This window comes from Salmo salar, chromosome 01 (genome assembly GCF_965601325.2).
Source record: "Salmo salar chromosome 01, fSalSal1, whole genome shotgun sequence".
Classification (NCBI taxonomy): Eukaryota; Metazoa; Chordata; class Actinopteri; order Salmoniformes; family Salmonidae; genus Salmo; species Salmo salar.
Window position 1 is genome coordinate 74,609,307 of NC_138291.1, and position 27,457 is coordinate 74,636,763.

General features: G+C 41.9%; 1 protein-coding gene across 4 annotated transcripts in view; it reads left to right on the forward strand.

The window, feature by feature from the left end:
- Positions 1 to 18,170, forward strand: part of LOC106608363 (tau-tubulin kinase 1) — a 36,361-nt gene extending 18,191 nt beyond the window's left edge. For all 4 annotated transcript variants that reach the window (XM_014206275.3, XM_014206270.3, XM_014206283.3 and 1 more), the window contains 3 exons: positions 3,177 to 3,726; positions 12,278 to 14,289; positions 14,551 to 18,170. In XM_014206275.3, coding sequence (XP_014061750.2) covers positions 3,177 to 3,726; positions 12,278 to 14,289; positions 14,551 to 15,004 — 3,016 coding nt within the window. In that variant the 3' untranslated portion in view covers positions 15,005 to 18,170. The remainder of the gene's footprint in view (positions 1 to 3,176; positions 3,727 to 12,277; positions 14,290 to 14,550) is intronic.
- The last annotated feature ends 9,287 nt before the right edge of the window (positions 18,171 to 27,457 follow it).

A 27,457-nucleotide genomic window follows, 5' to 3' on the forward strand; every position in this document is an offset into this window, starting at 1 on the left:
ACACTTTACTCAATACTTTGTTGAAGCAACTTTTGCAGCGATTACAGCCTTGAGTCTTCTTGGGTATGACGCTACAAGCTTGGTTCATCTGTATTTGGGAGTTTCTCCCATTCTTCTCTGCAGATCCTCTCAAGCTCTGTCAGGTTGGATGGGGAGCGTCACTGCACAGCTATTTTCAGGAACTCTCCAGAGATGTTCGATCGGGTTCAAGTCCGGGCTCTGGCTGGGCCACTCAAGGACATTCAGAAACTTGTCCCGAAGCCACTCCTGCATTGTCTTGGCTGTGTGCTTAGGGTCGTTGTCCTGTTGGAAGGCGAACCTTCACCCCAGTCTGAGGTCCTGAGTGCTCTGGAGCAGGTTTTCCTTAAGGATCTCTCTTTGCTTTGCTCCGTTCATCTTTCCCTCAATCCTAACTAGATTCCCAGACCCTGCCGCTGTAAAACATCCCCACAGCATGATGCTGCCACCACCATGCTTCACCGTAGGGATGGTACCTGGTTTCTTTCAGACGTGACGCTTGGCATTCAGGCCAAAGAGTTCAAACTTGGTTTCATCAGACCAGAGAATCTTGTTTCTCATGGTCTGACAGTCCTTTAGGTACCATTTTGGCAAACTCCAAGCGGGCTTTCATGTGCCTTTTACTGAGGAGTGGCTTCCGTCTGGCTGCTCTACCATAAAGGCCGAAAAACCTGTTTTCGCTTTGTGATTATGGGGTATTGTGTGTAGATTGAAGATATTTTTTTTTTAATAAGTCAAGGGGTCTGAATACTTTTCAAATGCACTGTTTATAAAAAATATATATATAATTCTTTTATTTTATTTGATAAAGTGATGCTCCTTTGCATGCATCTGTAAATTACAAGATGCGCCCATCTCTTCATGTACAATGTAACAACTGATAGGCCTAATATTGTCACTCATCAGATTATTGTCCATTTAATATTGTCTATAGGCTAAGTCTTATTATGTGTGAAATTAGTTTTGGTATAGTTTAGGTGTAGTTTCGGTATAGTTTCGGTATAGTTTAGGTGTAGTTTCGGTATAGTTTTGGTATAGTTTAGGTGTAGTTTCGGTATAGTTTAGGTGTAGTTTCGGTATAGTTTTGGTATAGTTTTGGTATAGTTTAGGTATAGTTTTGGTATAGTTTAGGTGTAGTTTTGGTATAGTTTAGGTGTAGTTTTGGTATAGTTTTGGTATAGTTTCGGTATAGTTTCGGTATAGTTTAGGTGTAGTTTCGGTATAGTTTTGGTATAGTTTAGGTATAGTTTAGGTATAGTTTAGGTATAGTTTCGGTATAGTTTCGGTATAGTTTTGGTATAGTTTTGGTATAGTTTAGGTGTAGTTTAGGTATAGTTTTGGTATAGTTTCGGTATAGTTTCGCTATAGTTTTGGTATAGTTTCGGTATAGTTTCGGTATAGTTTTGGTATAGTTTTGGTATAGTTTAGGTGTAGTTTAGGTGTAGTTTAGGTATAGTTTTGGTATAGTTTAGGTGTAGTTTAGGTATAGTTTAGGTATAGTTTAGGTATAGTTTTGGTATAGTTTCGGTATAGTTTAGGTATAGTTTAGGTATAGTTTTGGTATAGTTTAGGTATAGTTTTGATGGGCCGGCTGTGCAGACTGACTGGCATTGTTTGTTTCCCGCTCATCAAGTTGGATGCAGTCAAAGATATGTTTTGCATTATTCTAAAGTTCCACTGCAACACACAGCATGTTTTGGTTTCCCTTACAATACATTTGATTAGTAATAGTTTAGGTGTAGTTTAGGTGTAGTTTAGGTGTAGTTTAGGTGTATTTTAGGTATAGTTTTGGTATAGTTTTGGTATAGTTTAGGTATAGTTTAGGTATAGTTTTGGTATAGTTTAGGTGTAGTTTAGGTGTAGTTTAGGTATAGTTTTGGTATAGTTTTGGTATAGTTTAGGTATAGTTTAGGTATAGTTTTGGTATAGTTTAGGTGTAGTTTAGGTATAGTTTCGGTATAGTTTCGGTATAGTTTTGGTATAGTTTTGGTATAGTTTTGGTGTAGTTTAGGTGTAGTTTAGGTGTAGTTTAGGTGTAGTTTAGGTATAGTTTAGGTATAGTTTAGGTGTAGTTTAGGTGTAGTTTAAGTATAGTTTAGGTGTAGTTTAGGTGTAGTTTAGGTATAGTTTAGGTATAGTTTTGGTATAGTTTCGGTATAGTTTCGGTATAGTTTTGGTATAGTTTTGGTATAGTTTAGGTGTAGTTTTGATGGGCCGGCTGTGCAGACTGACTGGCATTGTTTGTTTCCCGCTCATCAAGTTGGATGCAGTCAAAGATATGTTTTGCATTATTCTAAAGTTCCACTGCAACACACAGCATGTTTTGGTTTCCCTTACAATACATTTGATTAGTAATAGAGTTACAGTAAATAAAACAGTCCTGTAACGGCTTCCTTTTACAAAAGAACGTGTAAAAGACAATGGTATCAACCTGCAAGGCGTTCAGTCAAATTATTAACTTGAGCGCCAACGTTAATGAATAGGCATAACACAAACTCATCATTACGCTATTGTTGTTTTAAATTAAATCAACCTCTTCACCCTCCTTATCATTCAGTTAGGTCTAATTTAAATTACATTATAAAGTAAGGTGCTCAAGTTTCGCCCATTCATCCATTTGTCATTCATTCAGTGAGGAGAGAGAGAAGCATTAGCGCCTGGCTGGGTACCAGTGTCCTACAGCACATTATCTTGGCTGATTGAGTTAGGAATAGGTGTGAAAAAAACAGGTAAAAATGCTCCAAATACTTTTCTGTTTGTGATTAAAAAGGTCTGAAAATTAGCAATGTAAAATACAAACATTTAGGAAGTCAGGGAAGGAGCAGGACATAGGTTTTTTTTTGGTTGATTCTTTTATTTATTTACAAAATTAAATTAAAATTAAAAGGCGGTTCTAGTGTTAAGGGATGTGAACAGACCACTAACTTACTACCCTGAGACAAGGTTGAGTATAACCCAGGAAGATCTCCCCCCACACATGTATTCACACACACACACACACACACACACACACACACACACACACACACACACACGTGCGCACACATGCGCACATACACACACACACACACTGAAAATGCATTAAAACACAACACACATACATACACACAGTCAAATTACCAAGGTTTTGGACAGTGATTGTTTGGTCTCCCCACCAGTTCTCGTATGGACATCCTGGGATCCCCGTCCCGCTACGTGCACTCCTCCCAGCCGGCCCAGATGCACTCCCTGGAGGGAGGAGGTGGGGACCGGCAGGGTGGCGGTGGGAGACCAGGCCAGGAGGTCTCCGCTGCCTCCGCAGCTGACCCCGAGGCCCACAGTAACGCCTTCATCCGGTCTGTACCACTCGCCGAGGAGGAAGACTTTGACAGCAAGGAGTGGGTGATCATTGACAAGGAGACTGAGCTCCAGGACTTCCTGGGTCTCCTGGGCCCGGGTGCCGAGCCCACCACCTCGGGGCCCACCACCGATGAGGAGCCCGAGGAGCTGAAGCCCCTGGATGAACTGGAGGAACGGATGAGGTTACGGGGAGCTGTAGGTGGAGAGGTGGTGGTGAGGCCTAAGATGCGAGCAGGAGGCATAGTGGCACTTCCGGAAGGGGAGGGGTCTAATGGGGCTAGTCCTGGACACTCGGGTTATCACACTCTGCCTCATAGCCGTGGACACAGACCACGGCCACAGTCGGAGCACTTTGGAGCTCAAGGACAGGTAAGATCAAGGGACTGCGGGGTGGAGAATTGGTGTGTGTCTTGGTGTGTGAGTGTGTTTGTATGGGTTGGGGTCCATTTGAACTGAATTGAAATTCTAATTAAATTGAAATGTACTTGGCCACCTGTCTGTCTTCGTCTGCATCTGTGTTTGTCTTTCTGCGGGTATATGTCTATGTTATCTTGGGCCGTGGGCCATTTCCTGTTATTTCCTGTGTCGACAATGTAACTGGACACAATTTGAATGAATGGTATACTTATTCTTAATCTTCTAAGCCATTGGTAGTTACTTTCTGAAGGTCAATTTATGTACACCCAGTGTTAATTTCACCAGTTACAGTGCAGTACATAGCTTACTGTATATTTGGTTCATCTATCCACTGACTAAAGCCTATAATTACCAAGCTGTCATAAAGTCAATGGATAATGTTTTATTTATACCGGTAGTATTGTATTTAATAAGTCATCCAGTGTGTGCAAGAGGACTGCAGATTCCTATCTCCTATGAAGAATGAATTCCCTCCGTCCGGGATACACAGCTGTGCAAGTGAAACACACTTCATGAAGCACAGCAGTGTGGAGGAACAGTTATCTGCAATGGTTGAATTCTAGCCATAGTTTTAATAACATTCATTTTGGCAGCTACTGAAATGGGTGGAGCAAAAGTTCCTTGTAGTTTGCGTTTTTTATTGATTTAACCATGATTGTCTCATTGATACAAAGAGTTATTTTGCAAGAGAGACCTGTTCAAGATAGCAGCCATTTCAACCATTTTGTGCTGATGATGCAGGATAATGCTGTTGTGTGAATACATGTTCTGATAGAAGATATGTTATGGGATAAGATGGTAAACTGCTCCAGACAGCACACAAAAACTGTTTCACAAAACAAGTAGGGATATGTTTCTCCTCTCTCCTCTCTCTCAGCGCCAAGTCAATCTCAGCCCCTCGGAAACCCCATTAAATATCTTGCCAGAACAACTTTGGCCCTGTGCCTGCATATCCATATCCAGTAACAGTCGGCAAACACTGAAATGCTCCAACATCTTTTTTTATCCATTCAAAATAAAACCCAACCCAAACCATTGTGCGTCGGTCTCGTTTATCCCTCCCTAAAAAAAGAGATTGAAAAAAGAGATCCCTCCCCTTATATTTCTGCTGTATGTGCGTGTGTGTGTGGTGTGCTCACTACAACATGCACACAGACACACAGAGACCCAGACATTCCCCTGCCAGCAGAGATAGAGAAGAGACGGAGTCTTCTTGGCCACACCCCCGCCTGATGCCTTTCTCCTCCACTCTTATTGGTCTTTTTCAGTTGGAGGAGGACAGGCCCCACCCCCACCACTCTTTCCCGAGGCCCAACCAATTGAGGAGATTGGCGTCGTACGTGTTCTCGTCCTCTACCCTGGAGACGGAGCAGTATCCCCATGGTAATTCGGAAGCTGGGGCGTTGATCCAGAGAAGCCGCTCCGCCGAGAGCAGCCCCGCCCGTCTCCCCTCGCGGCGTCACATACCCCTGGTACCCGGCAGCCCCGGGGGGTCGCGACCCAGACACTCTGTCCTCAACCTGTCCCGACTCCAGATACAACAGATGCTGGCCAAACTAATGAATAAAACTAATGGATAAAAAAACCCAGTAAGGGTTGTAGCTAGCGTTTTGTGTAACCACATGCAGCGCTTTTTCCCGAACCACAACAACAACAATACATTCTGCTCCCTCCTCCACCTCGTCACAGAAATAAACACAATCCTGGCTATGTCTAAGTGGACTGGAGGGTTTGACAAAAGGGAATATTACAACAAATATTACTTTTTTATTTATTGTGCAATAAACTGGGGCCCGGCCTGTACCCTGTGCTCCGGATAAGCCTGTAGGATCGGGTTTCGTCCTTCTGGAGGAAATGCAGGCAAGGTCACTGGATACGAACCCCAGGCTCCTAAAATGGCCACTCCACGAGGCATACGGCTCAGTGGATATTGTGGATGTGGAGGGAGAGAATAGAGCTGGGAAGATAAACCGAAGATTATCAACACCGACCGATATTGTTCATTACGATAAGTAGCCTATACTAGAGAAATGTGAAGTTTGAAATGAAATAAGTTTACTAATATGGGTGATTGTATGGAGCGATTTTAGTGCCAACAGAGCCAAATTCATAGTTAGAAAATGTATGTAACATGCAACATTGGCTTCAGAAACCGCCAGAAGTTTCTGTTTACCACAGAGAGAGTTTGATTCTGTCTGTTCTCCTCTACCTCTTCGATTCCCACGGGGGGCCAGTACAAAAAAAATAAAAATGCATGAAATGTATGTATTCACTACTGTAAGTCGCTCTGGATAAGAGCGTCTGCTAAATGACTCAAATGTAAATGTAAATGTACCTGTCCTGGCTGGCAAAGTACCAGGATGTTGTCTCTGGTTTTGAATCTGAATTTAGAGAACTGAATTTGAAAATTGAATCTGAACGCATCTGAGAAGTTGAATATATGAAACTTTGATCAACTTGAAATGATAGTTTGTAAACTTCATACACAGACAATGAATGCAATATCGGAATATCTAAATATTAAATTTGAATATTCAATTAAATTGAAAATGAATTTTAAATATTCATTCAATTCAGTTTCAAATCATGAAAAACAAGTTCAATTTATGAATTAAATTATTAAATTTGTGCATTACAAATTCAAAAATATTCAATTCAAATGCAATATCCTAATACAAATAAAAAATTATGGAATTCAAATACAATTTCTGTTGGCACTGAAATCACTCCATGTGATCGTTAATGGCTACAACCAAGTTAGTAGTACTAGTAGTTTAAAGGAGAATAAAACAACTGTGGTGCAATTTTTAATAAACGTATCGTTCTTTTTATAGTTTTTGCATCAATTTAGGCAATTTATCGCGATATGGATTTTTGTCTATATCACCCAGCTTTAAAAGAGAGACAGAGGGAGAGATAGGTATTGTGAGAAAAGAGAAAGAGGAGAGAGAGAGAACGATCCACATGTTTCAAAAACTTGTACACCACAGACACTGTACACTCCAATTTACTGTACACTCCACTTTACTGTACACTCCACTTTACTGTACATTCCACTTTACTGTACACACCACTTTAATGTACATTCCACTTTACTGTACACTCCACTTTACTGTACACTCCACTTTATTGTACATTCCACTTTACTGTACACACCACTTTACTGTACACACCACTTTACTGTACACAACACTTTACTGTACACAACACTTTACTGTACACTGACATTTTGTTTTTTGAAAGATGCTGGTTTTATTCAAGCGCTGAGTATTGTAGCTTTGTTAGAGGTAGACTTTTAGGCAAAGAGTTTTCTGCTCATTTCTGCTCTGCCCAGGCTTTCATCTGCACATGCTTAAAGTGCTTTAGGACTGGCTTTTGTGTGTGTGTGTGTGTATTACCATCATCACCACAAACACTATTACCCTCTTCATCCTCACGTATTGTTCTTGTTTGATCAAGTTTAAGGTTTTGTTATTTAAAATAACAAAGCATAGCAAAATGTTGAATGGCTATTCCGGATGCTGCTTTATCATAGTCAATGTGCCAGGATGTTGAGATGAACAGAGATTCATTCTATATGATTGTTTACTGTCTGAGGGTCAATTATGGGTCAGTACAGGCAATAGATTGATAGGCAATAGATTGATAAGCAATAGATTGATAGGTAATAGATTCCATCATTTTAGTGGAATGCTGCTTTGTCTTACCGCATATAAATGTTTATAACATGTATGTAGAATGCCTATAACATGTCTATAATATTGTATTATTCATATGCACACAAACAATTGCATCTGGTTTTTTCATGTCAGTTTTGACAGTTTTACCAGTGTTACCAGCAATAATGATTCATTTTTCATAATTTTATAGTTTATAATGTTTATTGTTGTCAATCGTTTAATTTCTCTTGCCTTTGATACTGCTGTTTGGACTCTGGATAGAAGACACAGATCTTGTTGCTTCAAGAACATGCCTTCATTTTGCTGCACCAGTCACAACTATAGATTGTGTGAAATGTCCATATTGTCAATATTTGTTGCTCACTTATGTAATTGTTTAAAAGGAGGGGATTAAGGATGAAATTCAATTGAACCTGTCCTTGCAATGTTTATGCAATGTTTGTTTACAAACGTATCTACTTGTGAGAGGAGTCTACCTGGTAATAGTAGTAGATTTGACTTTTTTAGAAAGGAGAACAGAATTTCCAAACTCCTTTAGTAATAATTGTGTCATGACAGGATAGGAGCAGAAGAACGGAGACAGAGTAGAGGGAGCAGAAGAACGGAGACAGAGTAGAGGGAGCAGAAGAAGGGAGACAGAGTAGAGAGAGCAGAAGAAGGGAGACAGTGTAGAGGGAGCAGAAGAAGGGAGACAGTGTAGAGGGAGCAGAAGAAGGGAAACAGTGTAGAGGGAGCAGAAGAAGGGAGACAGAGTAGAGAGAGCAGAAGAAGGGAGACAGAGTAGAGGGAGCAGAAGAAGGAAGACAGAGTAGAGAGAGCAGAAGAAGGGAGACAGAGTAGAGGGAGCAGAAGAAGGAAGACAGAGTAGAGAGAGCAGAAGAAGGGAGACAGAGTAGAGGGAGCAGAAGAAGGGAGACAGAGTAGAGAGAGCAGAAGAAGGAAGACAGAGTAGAGGGAGCAGAAGAAGGAAGACAGAGTAGAGGGAGCAGAAATAGCTCATGCGAGGATCAAACTGGGATCCATTCTGCAGGGGAATGAAGGCCTTCAGTGCATTCGGAAAGTATTCAGACCCCTTGACTTTTTCCACAATCTGTTACATTACAGCCTTATTCTAAAATGTATTAAATAGTTTTTTCCCCCTCATCAGTCGACACACAATACCCCATAATGACAAAGAAAAAACAGTTTTTTAGAATCTTTTGCAAATGTATTTAAAAGAAAAAATGAAATATCACATTTACAATAGTATTCAGACCCTTTACGCAGTACTTTGTTGAAGCACCTTTGGCAGCGATTACAGTCTTCTTGGGTATGACACTACAAGCTTGGCACACCTGTATTGGAGGAGTTTCTCCCATTCTTCTCTGCAGATCCTATCAAGCTCTGTCAGGTTAGATGGGGAGCGTCGCTGCACAGCTATTTTCAGGTCTCTCCAGAGATGTTTGATTGAGTTCAAGTACGGGCTCTGGCTGGGCCACTCAAGGACATTCAGAGACTTGTCCCGAAGCCACTCCTGCATTGCCTTGGTTGTGTGATTAGGGTCGTTGTCCTGTTGGAAGGTGAACCTTTGCCCCAGTTTGAGGTCCTGAGCGCTCTGGAGCAGGTTTTCATCAAGGTTCTCTCTTTAGTTTGCTCTGTTCATCTTTCCCTCGATCCTGACTAGTCTCCCAGTCCCTGCCGCTGAAAAATATCTCCACAGCATGATGCTGTCACTATCATGCTTCACCGTAGCGATGGTGCCAGGTTTCCTCCAGAAGTGACACATGGCATTCAGGCCAAAGAGTTCAATCTTGGTTACATCACACCAGAGAATATTGTTTCTCATGGTCTGAGAGTCCTTTAGGAGCCTTTTGGCAAACTGCAAGAGGGCTGTCATGTGCCTTTACTGAGTGGCTTCTGTCTGGCCACTCTAGAAATAAAGGCCTGATTGGTGGAGTGCTGCAGAGATGGTTGTCCTTCTGGAAGGTTCTTCCATCTACACAGAGGAACTCTGGAGCTCTGTCAGAGTGACCATCGGGTTCTTGGTCACTTCCCTGACCAAGGCCCTTCTCCCCTGATTTCTCAGTTTGGCCGGGCGGCCAGCTCTAGGAAGAGTCTCTTGGTGGTTCCAAACTTCTTCCATTGAAGAATGATGGAGGTCACTGTGTTCTTGCGGACCTTCAATGCTGCAGACATTGTTTGGTACCCTTCCCCAGATCTGTGCCTCGACACAATCCTGTCTCGGAGCTCTATGGACAATTCCTTCAACCTCATGGCTTGGTTTCTGCTCTGACATGCACTGTAAACTCTGGGACCTTATATAGACAGGTGTGTGCCTTTCCAAATCATGTCAAATCAATTGGATTTACCACAGGTGGACTCCAATCAAATTGTAGAAACATCTCAAGGATTATCAATGGAAACAGGATGGACCTGAGCTCAATTTCAAGTCTCATTGCAAAGGGTCTGAATACTTCTGTAAATAACGTTTATTTTTGTATTTTTTTACATTTGCAAACAAATCTCAAAACCTGTTTTTGCTTTGTCATTATGGGGGTATTGTGTGTAGATTGATGAGGGTTTTTATTTATTTAATCCATTTTAGAATAAGGCTGTAACGTAACAAAGTATGGAAAAAGCGAAGGGGTCTGAATACTTTCCGAATGCACTGTATATGGTTCCAGAGGCGAGAGTATCATCCGCTTGCTTTAGGCCAGTGATAGTAGGATTTAACCATAGAGATCCAATAAACATTGATTGATGCTCAATGTTAAATTCAAGTCTTCCTTCCATCAAATCTAAGCCAATATGACACCCATGTCGATGAAACTTTGTAAGTAAACTTGATTGGAGGTACACAACATATTCCCTCCCTCTCATCATGATCCATTTGTATTCTAATTCCTAATTCTATGGATTTAACAGTACCCAACACCGCTCTGTCATTTCATTTGACCGTGGGAAAGGAAGAGCTATGCTGCGTAAACACCACAATGCAGGTTTAATTGAATTGAGACCATGTATAGATTGTATAATGAGCAGAAAATATCTTATAATACACTTGCCTTTTTGGTCTTCCATCAATTTCACTTTTTCAGAGATCTAATAATGAAACTCACTGAATGTATTTCTCAACCTCTGATTAAGCTCAGTTCTGAGGCTGTATGTATCCAGCATCTCAGAATACAAGTGCTGATCTAAGGTCAGGTACCCCCTGTCCATGTAATCTTATTAATTAGGATTTAAAATGAAAAATGTATCCTAGATCAGCACTCTTTATCTGAGACGCTTTGTGAATAGGGGCCCTGATCTCAGTCCAGTTCTCACAATAAACAATAATGGTTGCCACTTTGCTTGAACTATATTTTGTCAAGTCTGATTTGTATGTGATATGTCCTTGTGTACGTTGGTCTAGAGTTTATCTTCTGCACTTTGGTTTATTTCCAAACCAAAAAAGGATACTCATGGATCAGTGATTACCTTAGTGGGCTTGGTAACCATGTGTTAAAAACATGCATGTCAAACATTTTGTTTGGCTGGTAACGTTGAAATGCGTTTTGGGAGTTTTCCTGCCGAAGCATTTTCATGTAAAATTACATGCAATCATATACTGTAATGATGCTGCTTTAGCCTGTATTATGTTGCCCCAGTCTTGTGTGTACGTCAGAGGAGGCTGGTGGGGGGAGCTACAGGAGGACGGGCTCATTGTAATGACTGGAATGGAATCGGTGGAATGGTATCAAATATCAAACACTTGGAAACAATGTTTTTGACTCCGTTTCATTGAGGACTTTTCTATGAAAGTCCTTCCTGACGCAAATTCTTCCTAGGATGTATAATGATTCGCAGTACTTACATACCTGTGCTTATTATCTCCTGCAGTTCATTGCAGATAATGTATGTGTGCGGTGGGGTGGGTTGGCATGGGAATGTGTAAGATAATACAGTACCAATCATTATCTTCTAACACTTTGGAGTGAATGTAAAAGATGTCATCCATTATTTGAACAACATCGTGATCTGTGAGTGTCTTTCTCAGTAAAGGAGGACGGGACAGTCCCTATCGCCTTTTGTGAATATATTATAAGCATTTGTTTTTGTATCGCAATAACCCTGTAGAGTCATGTATTACATCATGTATTTAAAAGCATGTATATCAAGCAATTTTTTTCAATAAATGTTTAAAAACATGTATATTAGTACATTGCTGGATCAACAACATTGCAACACTTTGATGTCAGCATGTCATGTGATCTTGTATATCTGCTTCACACCTGTACATACATTTGGCAACACACTGTTTTTAATCATGGCTACACCTTGGCCACACTTGAAATCAAACCTGGTTTGAGCAATTTAAAAGAAAACAGAGAACATAACATGTACATACAGACAGTATGGACTTCCTGTGCCTTTTCTATCCATGGATGTAAACTATACTAGACAATCCTCAGAGGCTTGTATACAACCAAAATATGATTAAAGGATTTGGGGAAGTACTTTGCGGAAATGTTGTCTTTGCGTGAGCTGTTTTGATGCTATGATAGTAATTTTAAGCATATCTGAATTTTTCTAATAGATTCATATTTTTAAGGTCATACACTGGTTCTGCTCTGCAACTGTTTACAGGTGTCTGCGTTTATTGACGTGTACTAAAGTCTTTGTGACGGTGTTCTTCAAATATGTTTGTTCTGTTTGATTTCAGTAACACATTGTTAGATAATACATATGATATTTCATTATTATATACTGTATGTATTATGTCTTAGGCTTCAGGGAAAGTGTTTCCTGTTCTTTGATACTCATGTACTACAGCCAGCCTCTCTCTTTGTCATATGTTATAGGCCCAGGAGCAGATCAACACATACCAGGGTGGCAGTGTGGAGGACCAGAGAGAGAGACCTGACCTTACCATGCTGGCCCAGCATCGCATACATCGGGTGGACTTCCTCTCTGCCATGCTCACCGCCACCCTTCCGCCTCTCCAAACCGCTTTTGAGGTTGGTTCCGGAACCCTTGTTGAGCAGGATCGTGATGGGGATATGAATGGGGCCGGGGTTGGGTACAGCGGTGTCGGGAGCCCCAAAAGCAGCGAGCACAGCCAGGAGGGTGATGATGGAGCGCCCTCTACTCTCCTTGCAGACGAGCCTCCTCTGGACTACCCTCACCGGGTCTCTGCGGGAGTGGGGTTGGGGGGTGATCCGGACCTGGAGCTGGAGGAAGGCTCCAAGACCCTGGTGCTCTTCTCCCCTGGAGACATGAGGAAGTCCCTTGCCGTGGTGGGTGATCTGCCCCCGGACGATACCGGGAGCCACCAGGGGACCCTGGCAGCCGTCACACCCCAGTGTGAGAGAGCCCTGGGAGCTCTGGGAAGCCTGCTGGACGTGTCTGAGCCAGGTACTCTGTCCTCCCAGCTGAAGTCCGAGCCCAAATCGTCTTTGACAGCCGTCACTGCCATCCTGGTCAATATGGCGTCCAATGTGGTTGCTCCCACTAGCACCTCCCCTCCTTTCACCAAAGTGGAGCGAACATTTCTCCACATTGCCGAGACCACCCACCATAATGTGATGAGCTCCTCGGGGACCCTGCAACCCAGGCTGCTGCTCCCCGGGCTGGTTGAGGAGCCCACAGCTGAACAGGAGGACTGCTTGGAGGGAGAGAAAGAGAAGGATGTCTCCGATGGAGAGAAAGAGAAAGGTAGGGAGAGCAGATCCGATGGGGACCTTTCAGAAAACGTTGTTGAGAAGGGGACGGAGAGGGAGTCTGAAGGTGAGGTCCCAAAGACATACAACGTACACAGGAGGGAGAGTGGGTCAGAAGGCGACGTCTATGAGAAAGTCGAGGAAGGGGACGAAGAGAGCAGGTTTGAGGAGAACATTCCAGAGAGCGACGAGGAGGATGAGAAAGATGAGGATGAGGAGAAGAGAGATGGTAGGTCCAAGGAGGACGTTCCAGAGAGAGAAACCCCAGGTTCCCCAGATGGAGACATGGCTAAGGACGAGGATGAGGAAGAGGATGTTGCAAAGAAAGAGAATGAGGAGTTAATCCCTCTAGAAAAAGAGAAGGAAGAAGAGACGGAACTTGGGGCGGAGGCTCCGCCAGAGATACAGTCAAACCTCTCCTCTCCCATTCTCTGTCCCTCCGAAGAACCTGAAGCCCAGGATGTCCTGGTCGTTTCCACAGAAACCAAGTTATACTCTGAACAAGAGGATACCCCTATTGCCATTTCCCCTGAGAAGGCGCCTGCCCAAGACGTGATGTTGGCAGAGATGGAGAACCAGGTCCAGCTCAAACAAAACATTGAGGCTTCTCTACAAGAAGAACCTAAGGACTCTGGTGATGCAGAAACATTGGCAGTGCACCAGGTGGAGAGCAAAGAAGTGGCAGAGACTAGCAAACAAACCAGGCCTCGCAAACTGAGCCGAATCCCGGTTCTCTCCCGGTCTGAGGAGGACACTGGCTCGGACCAGGACCAGTCGGCAGCATCCCAGTCACTCAAGGCTCGTCAGAAGGCCAAGCGACCTCACCTAGCCCGGCTGGTCATGGAAAGGACACAAGGTCGTATGCTAAGACTGGCTTCTGTTTCTTCAGCTTCGTCTGCGGATGATGGCTGTAAAGCAGCAGCAGAGACTCAGTCAGAGGAAGACACCCATGATGAGGACGACTCTCTGCCCAGGAAGGAGAGGGGTGTTGGGGGGGAAAGGGAGAGGCGTGGGGGGCGTCAAAGAAGCAGGATACCCCGTCCTGTCACGCCTGTTAAGCTGCAGGGTCCCTCTGTTACTGCATCTGATGCCATCTCCCAAACTGGCACCAATGCTGGTGTCCACAAGCCACAACTTTCAACTGTATATACTAGGTGGGTTCAATTATAACATATCTGACAGGAAACACATGCTCTTATCAATTCTCAATCTATAGGGGCTCAAGCAAAGGCTGCCTTCTGTCGACTGTGTTGTTCACCCTGTCCTTTGAATAATATTCTGAATGGATAATAATATTCATATTATTTGAAAGACTCCATATTATAAACTCAAAGCATCATTCTAGAACAGAATTGAGGATTCAAAGCATCATTCTAGATCTCTGACTATTTCTGTGTTATGTCTCTGTCTTTCAGGCATCAATCTCACAAACCCAGGACCCCAAGCATGAATGTTCCACTGCACCAGAGGTCCCAGACTCTGCAATCCCGACCTGGACCCGGGGCTGACTCCTCCCTATTCTCCACCTCTCGAACCCCCCTGCGTGGGGTCATCTTCCGAGCCCCTCATTCTGCATTCCCCTCCCCCCGTAGCCTCAGCACCTCCCCCCGCAGCTACTCCACCTCCCGGACCGACAGCCCCTCCCCTCAGCGCCCACGGCGGGGGGCTGCAGTCACAGAGGTCCGTAGGCAGCTCATATCTGTGCGGGCACAGACTGCACTTCCGCTAAAACCCAGACCGCCTCAGACCGAGGACTCCTCCGCCACTGGGATGCCCAGAAGGCAAGGCAAATTTTACCCGTCGTCATCTACATCCACACCCACTAAGGGGAAGTCAGATGCTTCTGAGAGCAAGACAGCCACCAGATAATATAGGCTAGCCCAGGGCAATCTATCTATCAGTCTATCCAAACTGCACTTCACACACCCCTTTATCTACTGTATGTCAGAGTAACTCCACAACCACAAATGTGTTTGTCGCAAATTGTGCAAAAACGCTTTGTTTTAACTCTCAGCTTAAGAATACAAAGAGGGGTCTGCTTCAAATTACAATTAAGCCCAAGAACAAAAGAAGTAATAGGGAGCACTAGGCAGCGGTGTGACCCCCAATGCCGCACAGACTAGGGAAGTAGGTGTTACTAACCTCCTGCAGCTGAGGCCTCCCTGCTCCAGTCTAGGAACATGTTCCTTAGCAGGGTTCGAATTACACATTGACTCTTGACGGCTCTGCACGACAATGGTGCCCAACGTCCATGTCGTTGACAAATGTGGGGTCCCTGATTTGTTATGGGGGGTCCCCCCTGTAATTAAATCCTGATCCTGGAGGAATCTAATGGAGTCTGACTCAGTACAGCAGCCCTCAAAAGCCTTAATAAGACCTGTTCTAAGACCTGTTCTTATCTGCTCCTCCCATCACAAACGCTTCCAGGGACAAAACAAGAACTGTAACAGGAGAGCAGCAGCCTCATCTGATCTTACTGACTAGTTTGCTTAAAGAAGTGCTTCAAATTAGAATGATCATGTGTGATATGAACATAATATATAGCTAAATTATAGGATTCACTTTATATAGGTCAGACCTCAGAAGTAATTTAGGTGGCACTTTATTTGACGCTCCTTCTTATGAAGGGTTATCAACTGTTGTATTGCTTTACAAGCATTCATAGCAGCTTAAAGATTAAGTCAAATAAACTGTACAATAAAGCAATAAGGTGCCAGAGACTGTTATATATCATTAATATCTCTCTCATGCCTTATTACCTGTATTGTAAAGTTTCACAATGCTCAATGACTGCATCTATGAGCTGCATTCATGTTTTTAAAGCGTTATAACACAAAAGGGGGATCAAGTAAAGTTTTACCTTCATGTACATAAGAGTCAGATCTGAAATGGTGTTTGATTATAAAAAGGCAATATGCAGTTTACACTTGGAGTTATTATTTCTCTCTCACACCCAATCAGGGACTATCACAGCTGGTAAGTCTGCATTTGGAGTGAAAAAGTGTGCCGTATCTATGATAACTATTATAGAGTATTTATTATACAGTCTTATTAAGCCCTACAAATGCATCTATAAAGTGCTATGAATGTGCTTATTACAGAGTATAACACTTCACGAGGAACTGCTTCAAGTGTTACTAAATGTTCCCTACAGTAGACCTATATCGCCATTTGAAATAACGGTAATACTACATTAAGTAAAGTATTACAGAAATAAGTGTTATTATTACTCTTTCTTTGTTCATTGAGATAGAACAGGATTTTGGGGGGAATCGAAATGAATGCGTTTTGCAAGATAAAGTCGATGTATCTACATGTGGCTTTGTAATGGTCCGCATGTGTTCTTGTCTACCTCGGGAGATGGTTTCACACAAGGGGCTTTTCTTTAGGGGAATTCACTGGATGTACCCAGAGATTAACATTATGTCCCAATGGCACCTTATTCCTTATATAGTGCACTATTTTTGACTAAAAGTACTGCACTAAATAGGGAGTTGAGTGCTATTTGGTGCGCATATTAAATCAGAAACAAATTTGAAGATAGATACTGTGGAATGTGTCCAAATGAACATGATTTCTGTTAATTTTGTATTACAGCTAATACGCATGAATAGGGGGTGCTAGCTATACAGTTTCACAGAATCTGTACTTCAGGTGTAAAATCATCAGTCAATCATTCACATTTCAGAGATTTAGCTAATTTCAGTTACAAAGAACTATTATTCTGAACATATGTGTCCCCTTACTACATGCTGCATATTAAAAACGTCACTGTAGAATATTATTTATTTTGCACTTTAAGTGTCACTGTTTATTTGTCTTTTCTCATTGTTAGTCTGCACTTCACATAAAACGTGTTACCATTTAACTTATGGAAATCATAATTTCTCTCAACAAATGACAAGGATAATGCAACTTACAATATAGCGATACATCTACAATAGTACAATGCAACGTTTTAAAATTAATTTATTTTGGTTCGTACAATACCCCAACAACTTTCTGACATCACCCCAAAATGTCTTGAGCAATTTAGTAAGACATGCAATCAGGTAGAGCTGCTATGTGATGTGTCAATCATTCACAGTTTAATAAGAAGCCATTTCATTGGCTCACACCAATAAAAGTTTGCTTTTAATTGGTCCGTCTGTAGTGTGCACCAATCAGCACTTCTAAGAAATGTGCCATGCATTTACCATGCCTTGCCATTGAAATATACTGGTGTTCCATAATAATTTACCCATAGTGTATTGTACATAATATAGTTACTTCTTGAGACAAAAAGTTGTCTTTATTTTTGTTTGATAAATCAAGTATTTAGAAAAAAAATAGTAATTGCATTTGTTTCATTTACTTTTATTTTCAGAAGTGTCAAATTGTTGGATGAGACCTCAAGCTTTAACAATACTGCTTCATTCAAACTAACAAGTCAAAATGTGTTTAACATTTGTGTGGTGTTAAATATACAGCATTTGTTTAGTTTGACATTATTCAAAATAATGTTTGGTGAGAGAGAGAACTTATGGAAAGTTATCAGAACAAATACATGCAGCAATGGCAAACTACAACATTCATAATTAAATATGGTATGTAAATTGAAGTGCAACGAAATGCTAACCAATCAAGGGTATTACGGACTACATGTACCTACATTTTAAAGGACATCAAGATAAAGTATCTGATGTAAACAGTAAACTATTGTACATGTACATGTACTTAATCTTTAACTTTGATTAAAGATCTATCTAAAAACAAAAGTAATGAATCGATGAATACATAAAATGATGGTAGGAAGAGGGAGAAATTATATTATTCTGTTATGGGTACATTCAAGACGTTTTCTGTCCTCAATCCACGTTTACTTATCTGGACTATTGATCTTCCCAATCTAGGACGGGTTTTGCATGAATGTGTTTCATGAATTAAATCATTATCAAATAAACTGCTTATTATATGAACTAGCTTGCTGACAAGTTATCCATTTCATCAATGATGACCGACAATAAAGACCTGCTTCGTTCATGTTGGTATTGACCATTGTCTTGGTTTGACTTTTTTTAATCTAATTGTCTATTTGAATGTATTATCATACTTTTACTATTTATTCACTGTCAGGTGATGTTGTTTAGCTCACCAACATGGATACCCTCCATGTAGATGTTTTGCATTATGGTGGCATATTCATTTCATATTGGTTTTCCAAACTGGTATTACACCTTTTATATATGTAACATGCACAACATTCTAACAATTGTTGCAGTGAAATCAAACAAATGGCTAATATTCTATGTTTAGATGTTCTATGATTTTATTAACATGAAAAGGAAAGAGTGGCACCTATTGAAAAAGATGCACCTTTGCTTTTGTTCTGTTCACATCATAGTCAAGTACAGTCACGTCTAATATTATTGGCACCCTTGATAAAAATGAGCTAAAAAGACTGTATTAAATAAATAATCAAAATACTGAGCTATATTGTAAACTAAAAAAATGGGGAAATTATCTTATTTTATACTAACACAGTTGCTCAGAGACAGACATTTTCTTTAACAAGTCATTTTAAAAAAGGTTAAAAAAAAAGATATGGCATAAAATGATTGGCACCCCTGTTTTCAATACTCTGCCACCCTCCCCTTGCGAGGATAACGGGACTGAGCCTTTTTCTAAAATATTTGATGAGATTAGATAACACATTGGGAAGGATCTTAGACCATTCCTCCACACAGAATCTTTCCAGATCCTTGATATCCTTCATCTGCACTTATGGACTCCACTCATCAATTCAAACCACAGGTTTTCAATGGGGTTCAAATCCGGAGACTGAGATGGCCATTGCAAAATTGTGATTTTGTGGTCAATTAACCATTTCTTTGTGGATTTTGATGTGTGCTATGGGTTATTGAGTCAACCAGGTTTTTGTCTAAAATGTCCTGGTACTTGGAAATTGAATATCATGATGCCGTTGCTCTTTAAACCCTTTCAAACTCTGAGTGGTTGTTTTGGATATATCATTTGAAAGCTAATGTCCTTGTCTTTTTGAAAATTGAACTTAGGTCTTACTGCTGGCAATGTCATAAGAATCTTCCCCCACCGCCCCCCTCCTCATGAAGGCCATAAATCATGTGCTATGGTCATATTCATAGTATATGCAATGTAGGTCAAGTCACCAAAAGTGCAAACATTTAGTATGCTTGGAAAGGGTACATCCTGATGGTCATTGTAAAGCGATGCATTTCCTTCTCCATCCACATTACTTTGTGTGCATCCTCCACATGCGCCGTTGTTCTAGCTCATTGTTTACAATAGGAAAAGTAAATAGGAAAATAAGTTTGACGTTTCCTCACCTGTCTGTGTCTTCTTTTTTTCAACAAACTCCAAAAATGAAAAGCCCTGATGACTATGGTCATTTTAAGATATCAGGCTTGAAAATCCATTTGGCCATTTTGGCACAGTCACTCAAATCAAATCAAATCAAATGTTATTGGTCACATGCACATGGTTAGCAGATGTTAATGCGAGTGTAGTGAAATGCTTGTGCTTCTAGGTCCGACCAAGCAGTAAAATCTAACAAGTAATCTAACAATTTCACAACAACTACCTTATACACACAAGTGTAAAGGAATGAATAAGAATATGTACATATAAATATATGAATGAGCGATGGCCGTGCTGCATAGGCAAGAAGCAGTAGATGGTATAGAGTACAGTATATATAGTTGAAGTCGGAAGTTTACATACACATAGGAAGGAGTCATTAAAACTCGTTTTTCAACTACTCCACAAATTTCTTGTTAACAAACTATAGTTTTGGAAAGTTGGTTAGGACATCTACTTCGTGCATGACACAAGTAATTTTTCCAACAATTGTTTACACACAGATTATTTCACTTATAATTCACTGTATCACAATTCCAGTGGGTCAGAAGTTTACATACACTAAATTGACTGTACCTTTAAACAGCTTGGAAAATTCCAGAAAATTATGTCATGGCTTTAGAAGCTTCTAATATGCTAATTGACATCATTTGAGTCAATTGGAGGTGTACCTGTGGCTGTATTTCAAGGCCAACCTTCAAACTCAGTGCCTCTTTGCTTGACATCATGGGAAAATCAAAAGAAATCAACCAAGATGAAATGAAACAAAAATAGATCTGTTTGGCCATAATGACCATCGTTATGTTTGGAGGAAAAAGGGGAACGCTTGCAAGCCAAAGAACACCATCCCAACCGTGAAGAACAGGGTTGGCAGCATCATGTGGTGGGGGTGCTTTACTGTAGGAGGGACTGGTGCACTTCACAAAATAGATGGCATCATGAGGGAGGAAAATTATGTGGATATATTAAAGCTTGGTCGCAAATGGGTCTTCCAAATGGACAATTACCCCAAGCATACTTCCAAAGTTGTGGCAAAATGGCTTAAGGACAACAAAGTCAAGGTATTGGAGTGGCCATCACAAAGCCCTGACCTCAATCCCATAGAACATTTGTGGGCAGAACTGAAAAAGTGTGTGCGAGCAAGGAGATCTACAAACCTGACTCAGTTACACCAGCTCTGTCAGGAGGAATGGGCCAAAATTCACCAAACTTATTGTGGGAAGCTTGTGGAAGACTACCCGAAATGTTTGACCCAAGTTAAACAATTCAAAATCAATGCTACCAAATACTAATTGAGTGTATGTAAACTTCTGACCCACTGGGAATGTGATGAAAGAAATAAAAGCTGAAATAAATCATTCTCTCTACTATTATTCTGACATTTCACATTCTTAAAATAAAGTGGTGATCCTAACTGACCTAAAACAAGGATTTTTTTACTAGGATTAAATGTCAGGAATTGTGAAAAACTGAATTTAAATGTATTTGGCTAAGGTGTATGTAAACTTCCAACTTCAACTGTACACATGAGATGAGTAATGTAGGGTATGTAAACATTATATAAAGTGGCATTGTTTAAAATGACTAGTGATACATTTATTTCAACAAATGTTTTTATTATTAAAGTGGATAAAGATTTGAGTCAGTATGTTGGCAGCAGCCACTCAATGTTAGTGATGGCTGTTTAACAGTCTGATGGCCTTGAGATAGAAGCTGCTTTTCAGTCTCTCGGTCCCAGCTTTGATGCACCTGTACTGACCTCGCCTTCTGGATGTTAGCGGGGTGAACAGGCAGTGGCTCGGGTGGTTGTTGTCCTTGATGATCTTTTTGGCCTTCCTGTGACATCGGGTGGTGTAGGTGTCCTGGAGGGCAGGTAGTTTGTCCCCAGTGATGCATTGTGCAGACCTCACTACCATCTGGAGAGCCTTACGGTTGTGGGCGGAGCAGTTGCCGTACCAGGCGGTGATACAGCCCGACAGGATGCTCTCAATTGTGCATCTGTAAACGTTAGTGAGTGTTTTCGGTGACAAGCCAAATTTCTTCAGCCTCCTGAGGTTGAAGAGGCGATGTTGCGCCTTCTTCACCACACTTCTGTGTGGGTGGACCATTTCAGTTTGTCCGTGATGTGTACGCCGAGGAACTTAAAACTTTCTACCTTCTCCACTACTGTCCCATCGATGTGGATAGGGGGGTGCTCCCTCTGCTGTTTCCTGAAGTCCACGATCATCTCCTTTTTTTTGTTGACGTTGAGTGTGAGGTTCTTTTCCTGACACCACACTCACCTCCTCCCTGTAGGCCGCCTCATTGTTGTTGGTAATCAAGTCTACCACTGTAGTGTCGTCTGCAAACTTGATGATTGAGTTAGAGGCGTGCATGGCCTCGCAGTCATGGGTGAACAGGGAGTACAGGAGAGGGCTGATAACACACCCTTGTGGGGCCCCAGTGTAGGGGATCAGCGGGGTGGAGATGTTGTTTCCTACCCCCACCACCTGGGGGCGGCCCGTCAGAAAGTCCACGATCCAGTTGCACAGGGCGTGGTCAAGACCCGGGGTCTGAAGCATAATGACGAGTTTGGAGGGTACTATGGTGTTAAATTCTGACCTGTTGTTTGCCTGCCCCCTGTTTTGTAAATAGACTTCTGTAACTGGAACTGTCTGCATCTGGGTCTTATCCTGAGTTCTGATATCGAGTGCTGATCATTGTAGTGTATACTTACCCCTGGGCTCCATGGTGTGTGTTGTTACCTCTGGTGCCCAGAAAAATCAAGGCCTTTATACAATTTTGAAAACATTATAATACATTCACAACAGAATATCTACAACACAAAATCCACGTGTATGTGTGTGCATAGTGTGTATGTTATCGTGTGTTTGTATGCATGTGTATGTTTGTGTTGCTTCACAGTCCCCGCTGTTCCATGAGGTGTATTTTTATATTTTTTTATTGAATTTTACTGCTTGCATGAGGTACTTGGTGTGGAATAGAGTTCCATGTAGTCATGGCTTTAAGTAGTACTGTGCGCCTCCCATAGTCTGTTCTGGACTTGTGGACTATGAAGAGAACTCTGGTGGCATGGTATGCATGGGTGTCTGGGCTGTGTGCCAGTAGTTCAAACAGACAGCTTGGTGCATAGTAACAATGGACAGTGATACTCCCTTCTTCTACTCCAGTCACCTCATTTTGGTCCACATGGAGTTTTGGAGTACCTGAACACAGAGGTATAGACAAAAAGGAGGTTCGGAGCAGGCCTCTATTAGTTCTGAGTGATCAAGTGTGTTTTTGGTAACAACCGACCACTTCCAAAATGGATAGAGAACATAAAGTACAGTATACCAACATTCCTCAGGTCAACGACTTGAACAATAATGGTGATACCATTACCAGGAAATGTAATTTGTGAAAACAGGCTATTGCTGATTGCGTCATCATTACTGAGAACTACCTATTCTGCTTTACTGAGTTGTAAGGAATCTTACCTGGAGTGACAGGTCGAACCATCCTGTCCAGACAACTGATCATAACGATATGGGATGATGGTGGACCACCCTGTCTTCACATACACAGACTCAGCACCTGAAGATAAAACAGCAGAAAAACACATTAAGATTGGATTCAAGCCCATCAGCACACAGCAGAAAAATCACATGACATCTGCACCATAGGAAACATTGCTAATAGAGGTATTGTTATTGATAAGACAATGTTTGCTGGTCCATCTGGTGATCCTGTCTTCAGCGTTTCAGCATGTACCCTGTCCCTGACGTCACAGAGCAGTGCAATGAACCATGAGACTTCATCACTTCATAGAAACATATCACCCTTTTTCAGAGTCTGAAAATATGAGGAGGTAGGGGGAGAGAGAGAGGGACAGGGAGAGATGGGGATCCATGTGTGGGTATGAGTGTAAATGTGTCAAGGACCAAGACACCAAAGATAATGACTGTCCTTCGCATTGCTGGCTGCCTATTATCTACTTAGACATCACTGTTTCTATGTCTCTTACTGCTGCTGTTGGTGAACACATGCCTCCTTCAGTGTTAGACATTGACTATTTACATATATGGACTTGTTTAATCCAAGGCTCTCAGTCACTGATGTGCTTCTCCCCTCTGCTGGATCATAGTAAGCATTACACAAAGATAAATAGCTGCAGAGGTGCCAAATGTGATAGCTGGGTCCATTCTGCACGGACACACGAGGAGGCATAAAAGCCCATGCAGACACAACAGCAAAACACATTAAGGCTAAGAATCAAAATATGCCCACCACAGAAAAGTCACCATGAAATAAAAAAAAATGATATCTAAACTTTATTCAAAAAGACAATGTTCACTTTGAGAGATGAAACATGTATTTTTTTATGTTATCTCTCTCAGAACTGAAACATTTTCTTCCACAGTGACATTTGAACCGTTCAGCTGAACCGTATATGCCTTTTTTCATTTTCAGGTGTTTCTTGATTTTGTATATTATTATAAGTTCACTGTGATGTCCAGAGTTCTCAACTGACATGTGAATGTATTGTTCATGTTGTCCATGTATAGTCTACGTGTAATTTCAGGACTGAGTGGTCATATCAGCTATGAACCCATGAACATAACCAACTGAGCATGTTTCAAACTATCGTTCTACAACAAAGAGGTGCTAAAGCCCAATGAAAATCCTTATTCAAATGAAAGGTGCGTCGTAAAGAACAGGTGTAGGTTAACAGTGAAATGCTTACCGTAAATTCCGGACTATAAGCCGCAACTTTTTTCCCAGCTTTGAACCTTTCGGCTTAAACAATGACGCGGCTAATATATGGATTTTTCCCGCTTTCAATTTTTTTTTTTCAAAAAAACACATTCTGTGACGTGCTCTGTTTTTTGGCAGCATGAAGCTTTCATTAGACCAATGAAATTGCCGAACGGGTTAAGGTCAAACAACTTTTTTGTTTACTGTTTAAACTTCCCATCATTCTGATTACGGTAGTCATTTTGTCACCCTCATCAAAGACACGGAGAAATGCATATGATGCAGCTTTCAAGTTGAAGGCGATTGATCTGGCTGTTGGAAAAGGAAATAGAGCTGCTGCACGGGAGCTTGGTCTTAATGAGTCGATGATAAGACGTTGGAAACAGCAGCATGAGGAATTGACTCAGTGCAAAAAGACAACTAAAGCTTACTGCTAATTTTTTATTTTTTGTTACAAGCCGTGTTTCGTTAAAGCCTATTTATTTTTGTTACAAGCCGTGTTTCGTTAAAGCCTGTGTAAAGTTCATTTGTTTCAATGTACCAGTAGGCACCTGCGGCTTATAGACATGTGCAGCTTATTTATGTTCAAAATATAAAAAATAATAATAATTCAGTGGGTGCGGCTTATATTCAGGTGCACTTAATAGTCCGGAAATTACGGTACTTACTTCCCAACAATGCAGAGAGAAAGACAATAGAGAAATAATACAAAAGTAAAACACATAATAATAAATACACAATGAGTAACAATAGCTTGGCTATACACGAGGTACCAGTACCGAGTCGCTGTGCAGGGGAACAAGGTCATTGAGTGACAGATAATAAACAGTAGCAGCAGCATATGTGATGAGACAAAAAAAGTTAATGCAAAAGGGTCAATGCAGATAGTTAAATAGTTCACCAAATAGCTCCTCGAACGAACAAACTATTTAGGAGGCTTGGGGGTAGAAGCTGTTCAGGATCCTGTTGGTTCCAGACTTGGTGCATTGATACCTCTAGCCTTGCGGTAGCAGCGAGAACTGTCTATGACTTGGGTGACTGGAGACTTCAACAATTAGGGCCTTCCTCTGACACCGCCTGATATAGAGGTCCTGGATGGCAGGGAGCTCGTCCCCAGTGACGTACTGGGCTGTACGCACTATCCTCTGTAGCGCCATGCGGTCGGATGCCAAGCAGTTGCCATACCAAGCGGTGAGGCAGCCAGTCAAGATGCTCTCAGTGGTGCAGCTGTAGAACCTTTTGAGGATCTGGGGCCCATGCCAAATCTTTTCAGCTTCATGAGGGGAAGAGGCATGGTCATGCCCTCTTAACCACTGTGTTGGTGTGTTTGGACCATGATAGATCCTTTGTGATGTGGACACCCGCTCCACTACAGCCCCATCAATGTGAATGGAGGCGTGCTCAGCTCTCCGTTTCCTGTAGTCCACGATCAGCTCCTTTGTCTTGCTGACGTTGAGGGAGAGGTTGTTGTTCTGGCAGGTCTCTGACCTCCTCCCTATAGGCTGTTTCATTGTTGTCGGTGATCAGGCCTACAGTACCACGATCGTGTCGTCGGCAATCTTAATGATGGTGTTGGAGTCGTGCGCGGCCACGCAGTCGTGGATAAACAGGGAGTACAGGAGGGGGCTAAGCACGCACCTCTGAGGGGTCCCGTGTTGAGGGTAAGCGTGGCTGATGTGTTGTTACCTACCCTCACCACCGGGGGCGGCCCGTCAGGAAGTCAAAGATCCAGTGGCAGAAGATAGTGTTCAGTCCCAGGGTCCTTAGCTTAGTGATGAGCTTGGAGGGCATTATGGTGTTGAATGCTGAGCTGTAGTCGATGAACAGCATTCTCACATATAGTTCTTTCAGAAAGTATTTATAACATTTCAAAAAATATCATTCCACTTTGACAGTATGGGGTATTGTGTGACAAAAAATCATAATTTAATCCATTTTAAATTCAGGCTGTAACACAACAAAATGTGGAAAAAGTAAAGGGGTGTGAATTTCTATTTATTTATTTTTTATTTGAAAGTGAATACTTTCTGAAGTCCCTGAAGTGTTCTTCTTTTCCAAGTGGGAACAGGCATTGTGGGAGTGCAATAGAGATTGCGTTATCTATGTTGTTGGGGCGATATGGGAATTGGAGTGGGTCCAGGGTGTCTGGGATGATGGTGTTGATGTGAGCCATGACCAGCCTTTCAAAGCATTTCATGGCTACAGATGTGAATGCTTTGGGGCGATATACATTTAGACAGGTTACCTTGGCGTTCTTGGGCACAGGGACTCTGGTGGTCTGCTTGAAACATGTTGGTATTACAGACTGGGTCAGGGAGAGGTTGAAAATATCAGTGAAGACACTTGCCAGTTGGTCAGCGCATGCTCTGAGTAAGCGTCCTGATAATCCGTCTGGCCCTGCGGCCTTGTGATTGTTAGCCTGTTTAAAGTTCTTACTCACATCGGCTACGTACAGAGTGTTCTCACATTCCTCTGAAGCAAACATAGGCATTTAGTTTGTCTGGTAGGCTCGTGTCAGTAGGCAGCTCATGGCTGGTTCTTCCTTTGCGTGCCGTGATCATTTGCAAGCCCTGCCAGAACCAATGAGTGTCAGAGCCGGTGTATTAGGATTTGATCTTAGTCCGGTATTTTATAAATGTTTTAATTTATTTCATTTGTATTTCATTTTAAAACATGTAATCTACCTGTAGTGAAGCTGTTCAACATTTACATTCCATTTTAGTAATTTAGCAGACAGGGTCAAGTGCCCCACTCAAGGGCGCATCGACAGACCCTTCCCCCAGTCGACACAGGGACCCGAACCAGCAATCTCTCGGCCACTGGCCCAACACTCCTAACTGCCAGGTTACCGGCTGCCTCCAACCATCCAAGACCCCCCCACAGTATGTTTCTCCGTACATTATATGGTACGTACTGTATCCACAGTGTGTGTGTCAAGGACCAAGGCACCAAAAAAAACGACTGCACTTCCTATTATATACTCAGACCTAGCTGTCTATAACTCGTCCTGCTTCTGTTTGAGTGTATATGCCCCACTCAGTGGCAAAAGCAGCTATTACATTCCAATGGACTGGTTGTAACACAAGGTTCAAATGTGCTACAATTGATTGATTCTTTTTTTATTAGCCAATTTTTCTAAGTTATATGAAATAAAACCAAATATAGTGTTACTATAGAGGAGCCGGAAGCCTATTTAGTTGGTGTGGAGCAGCA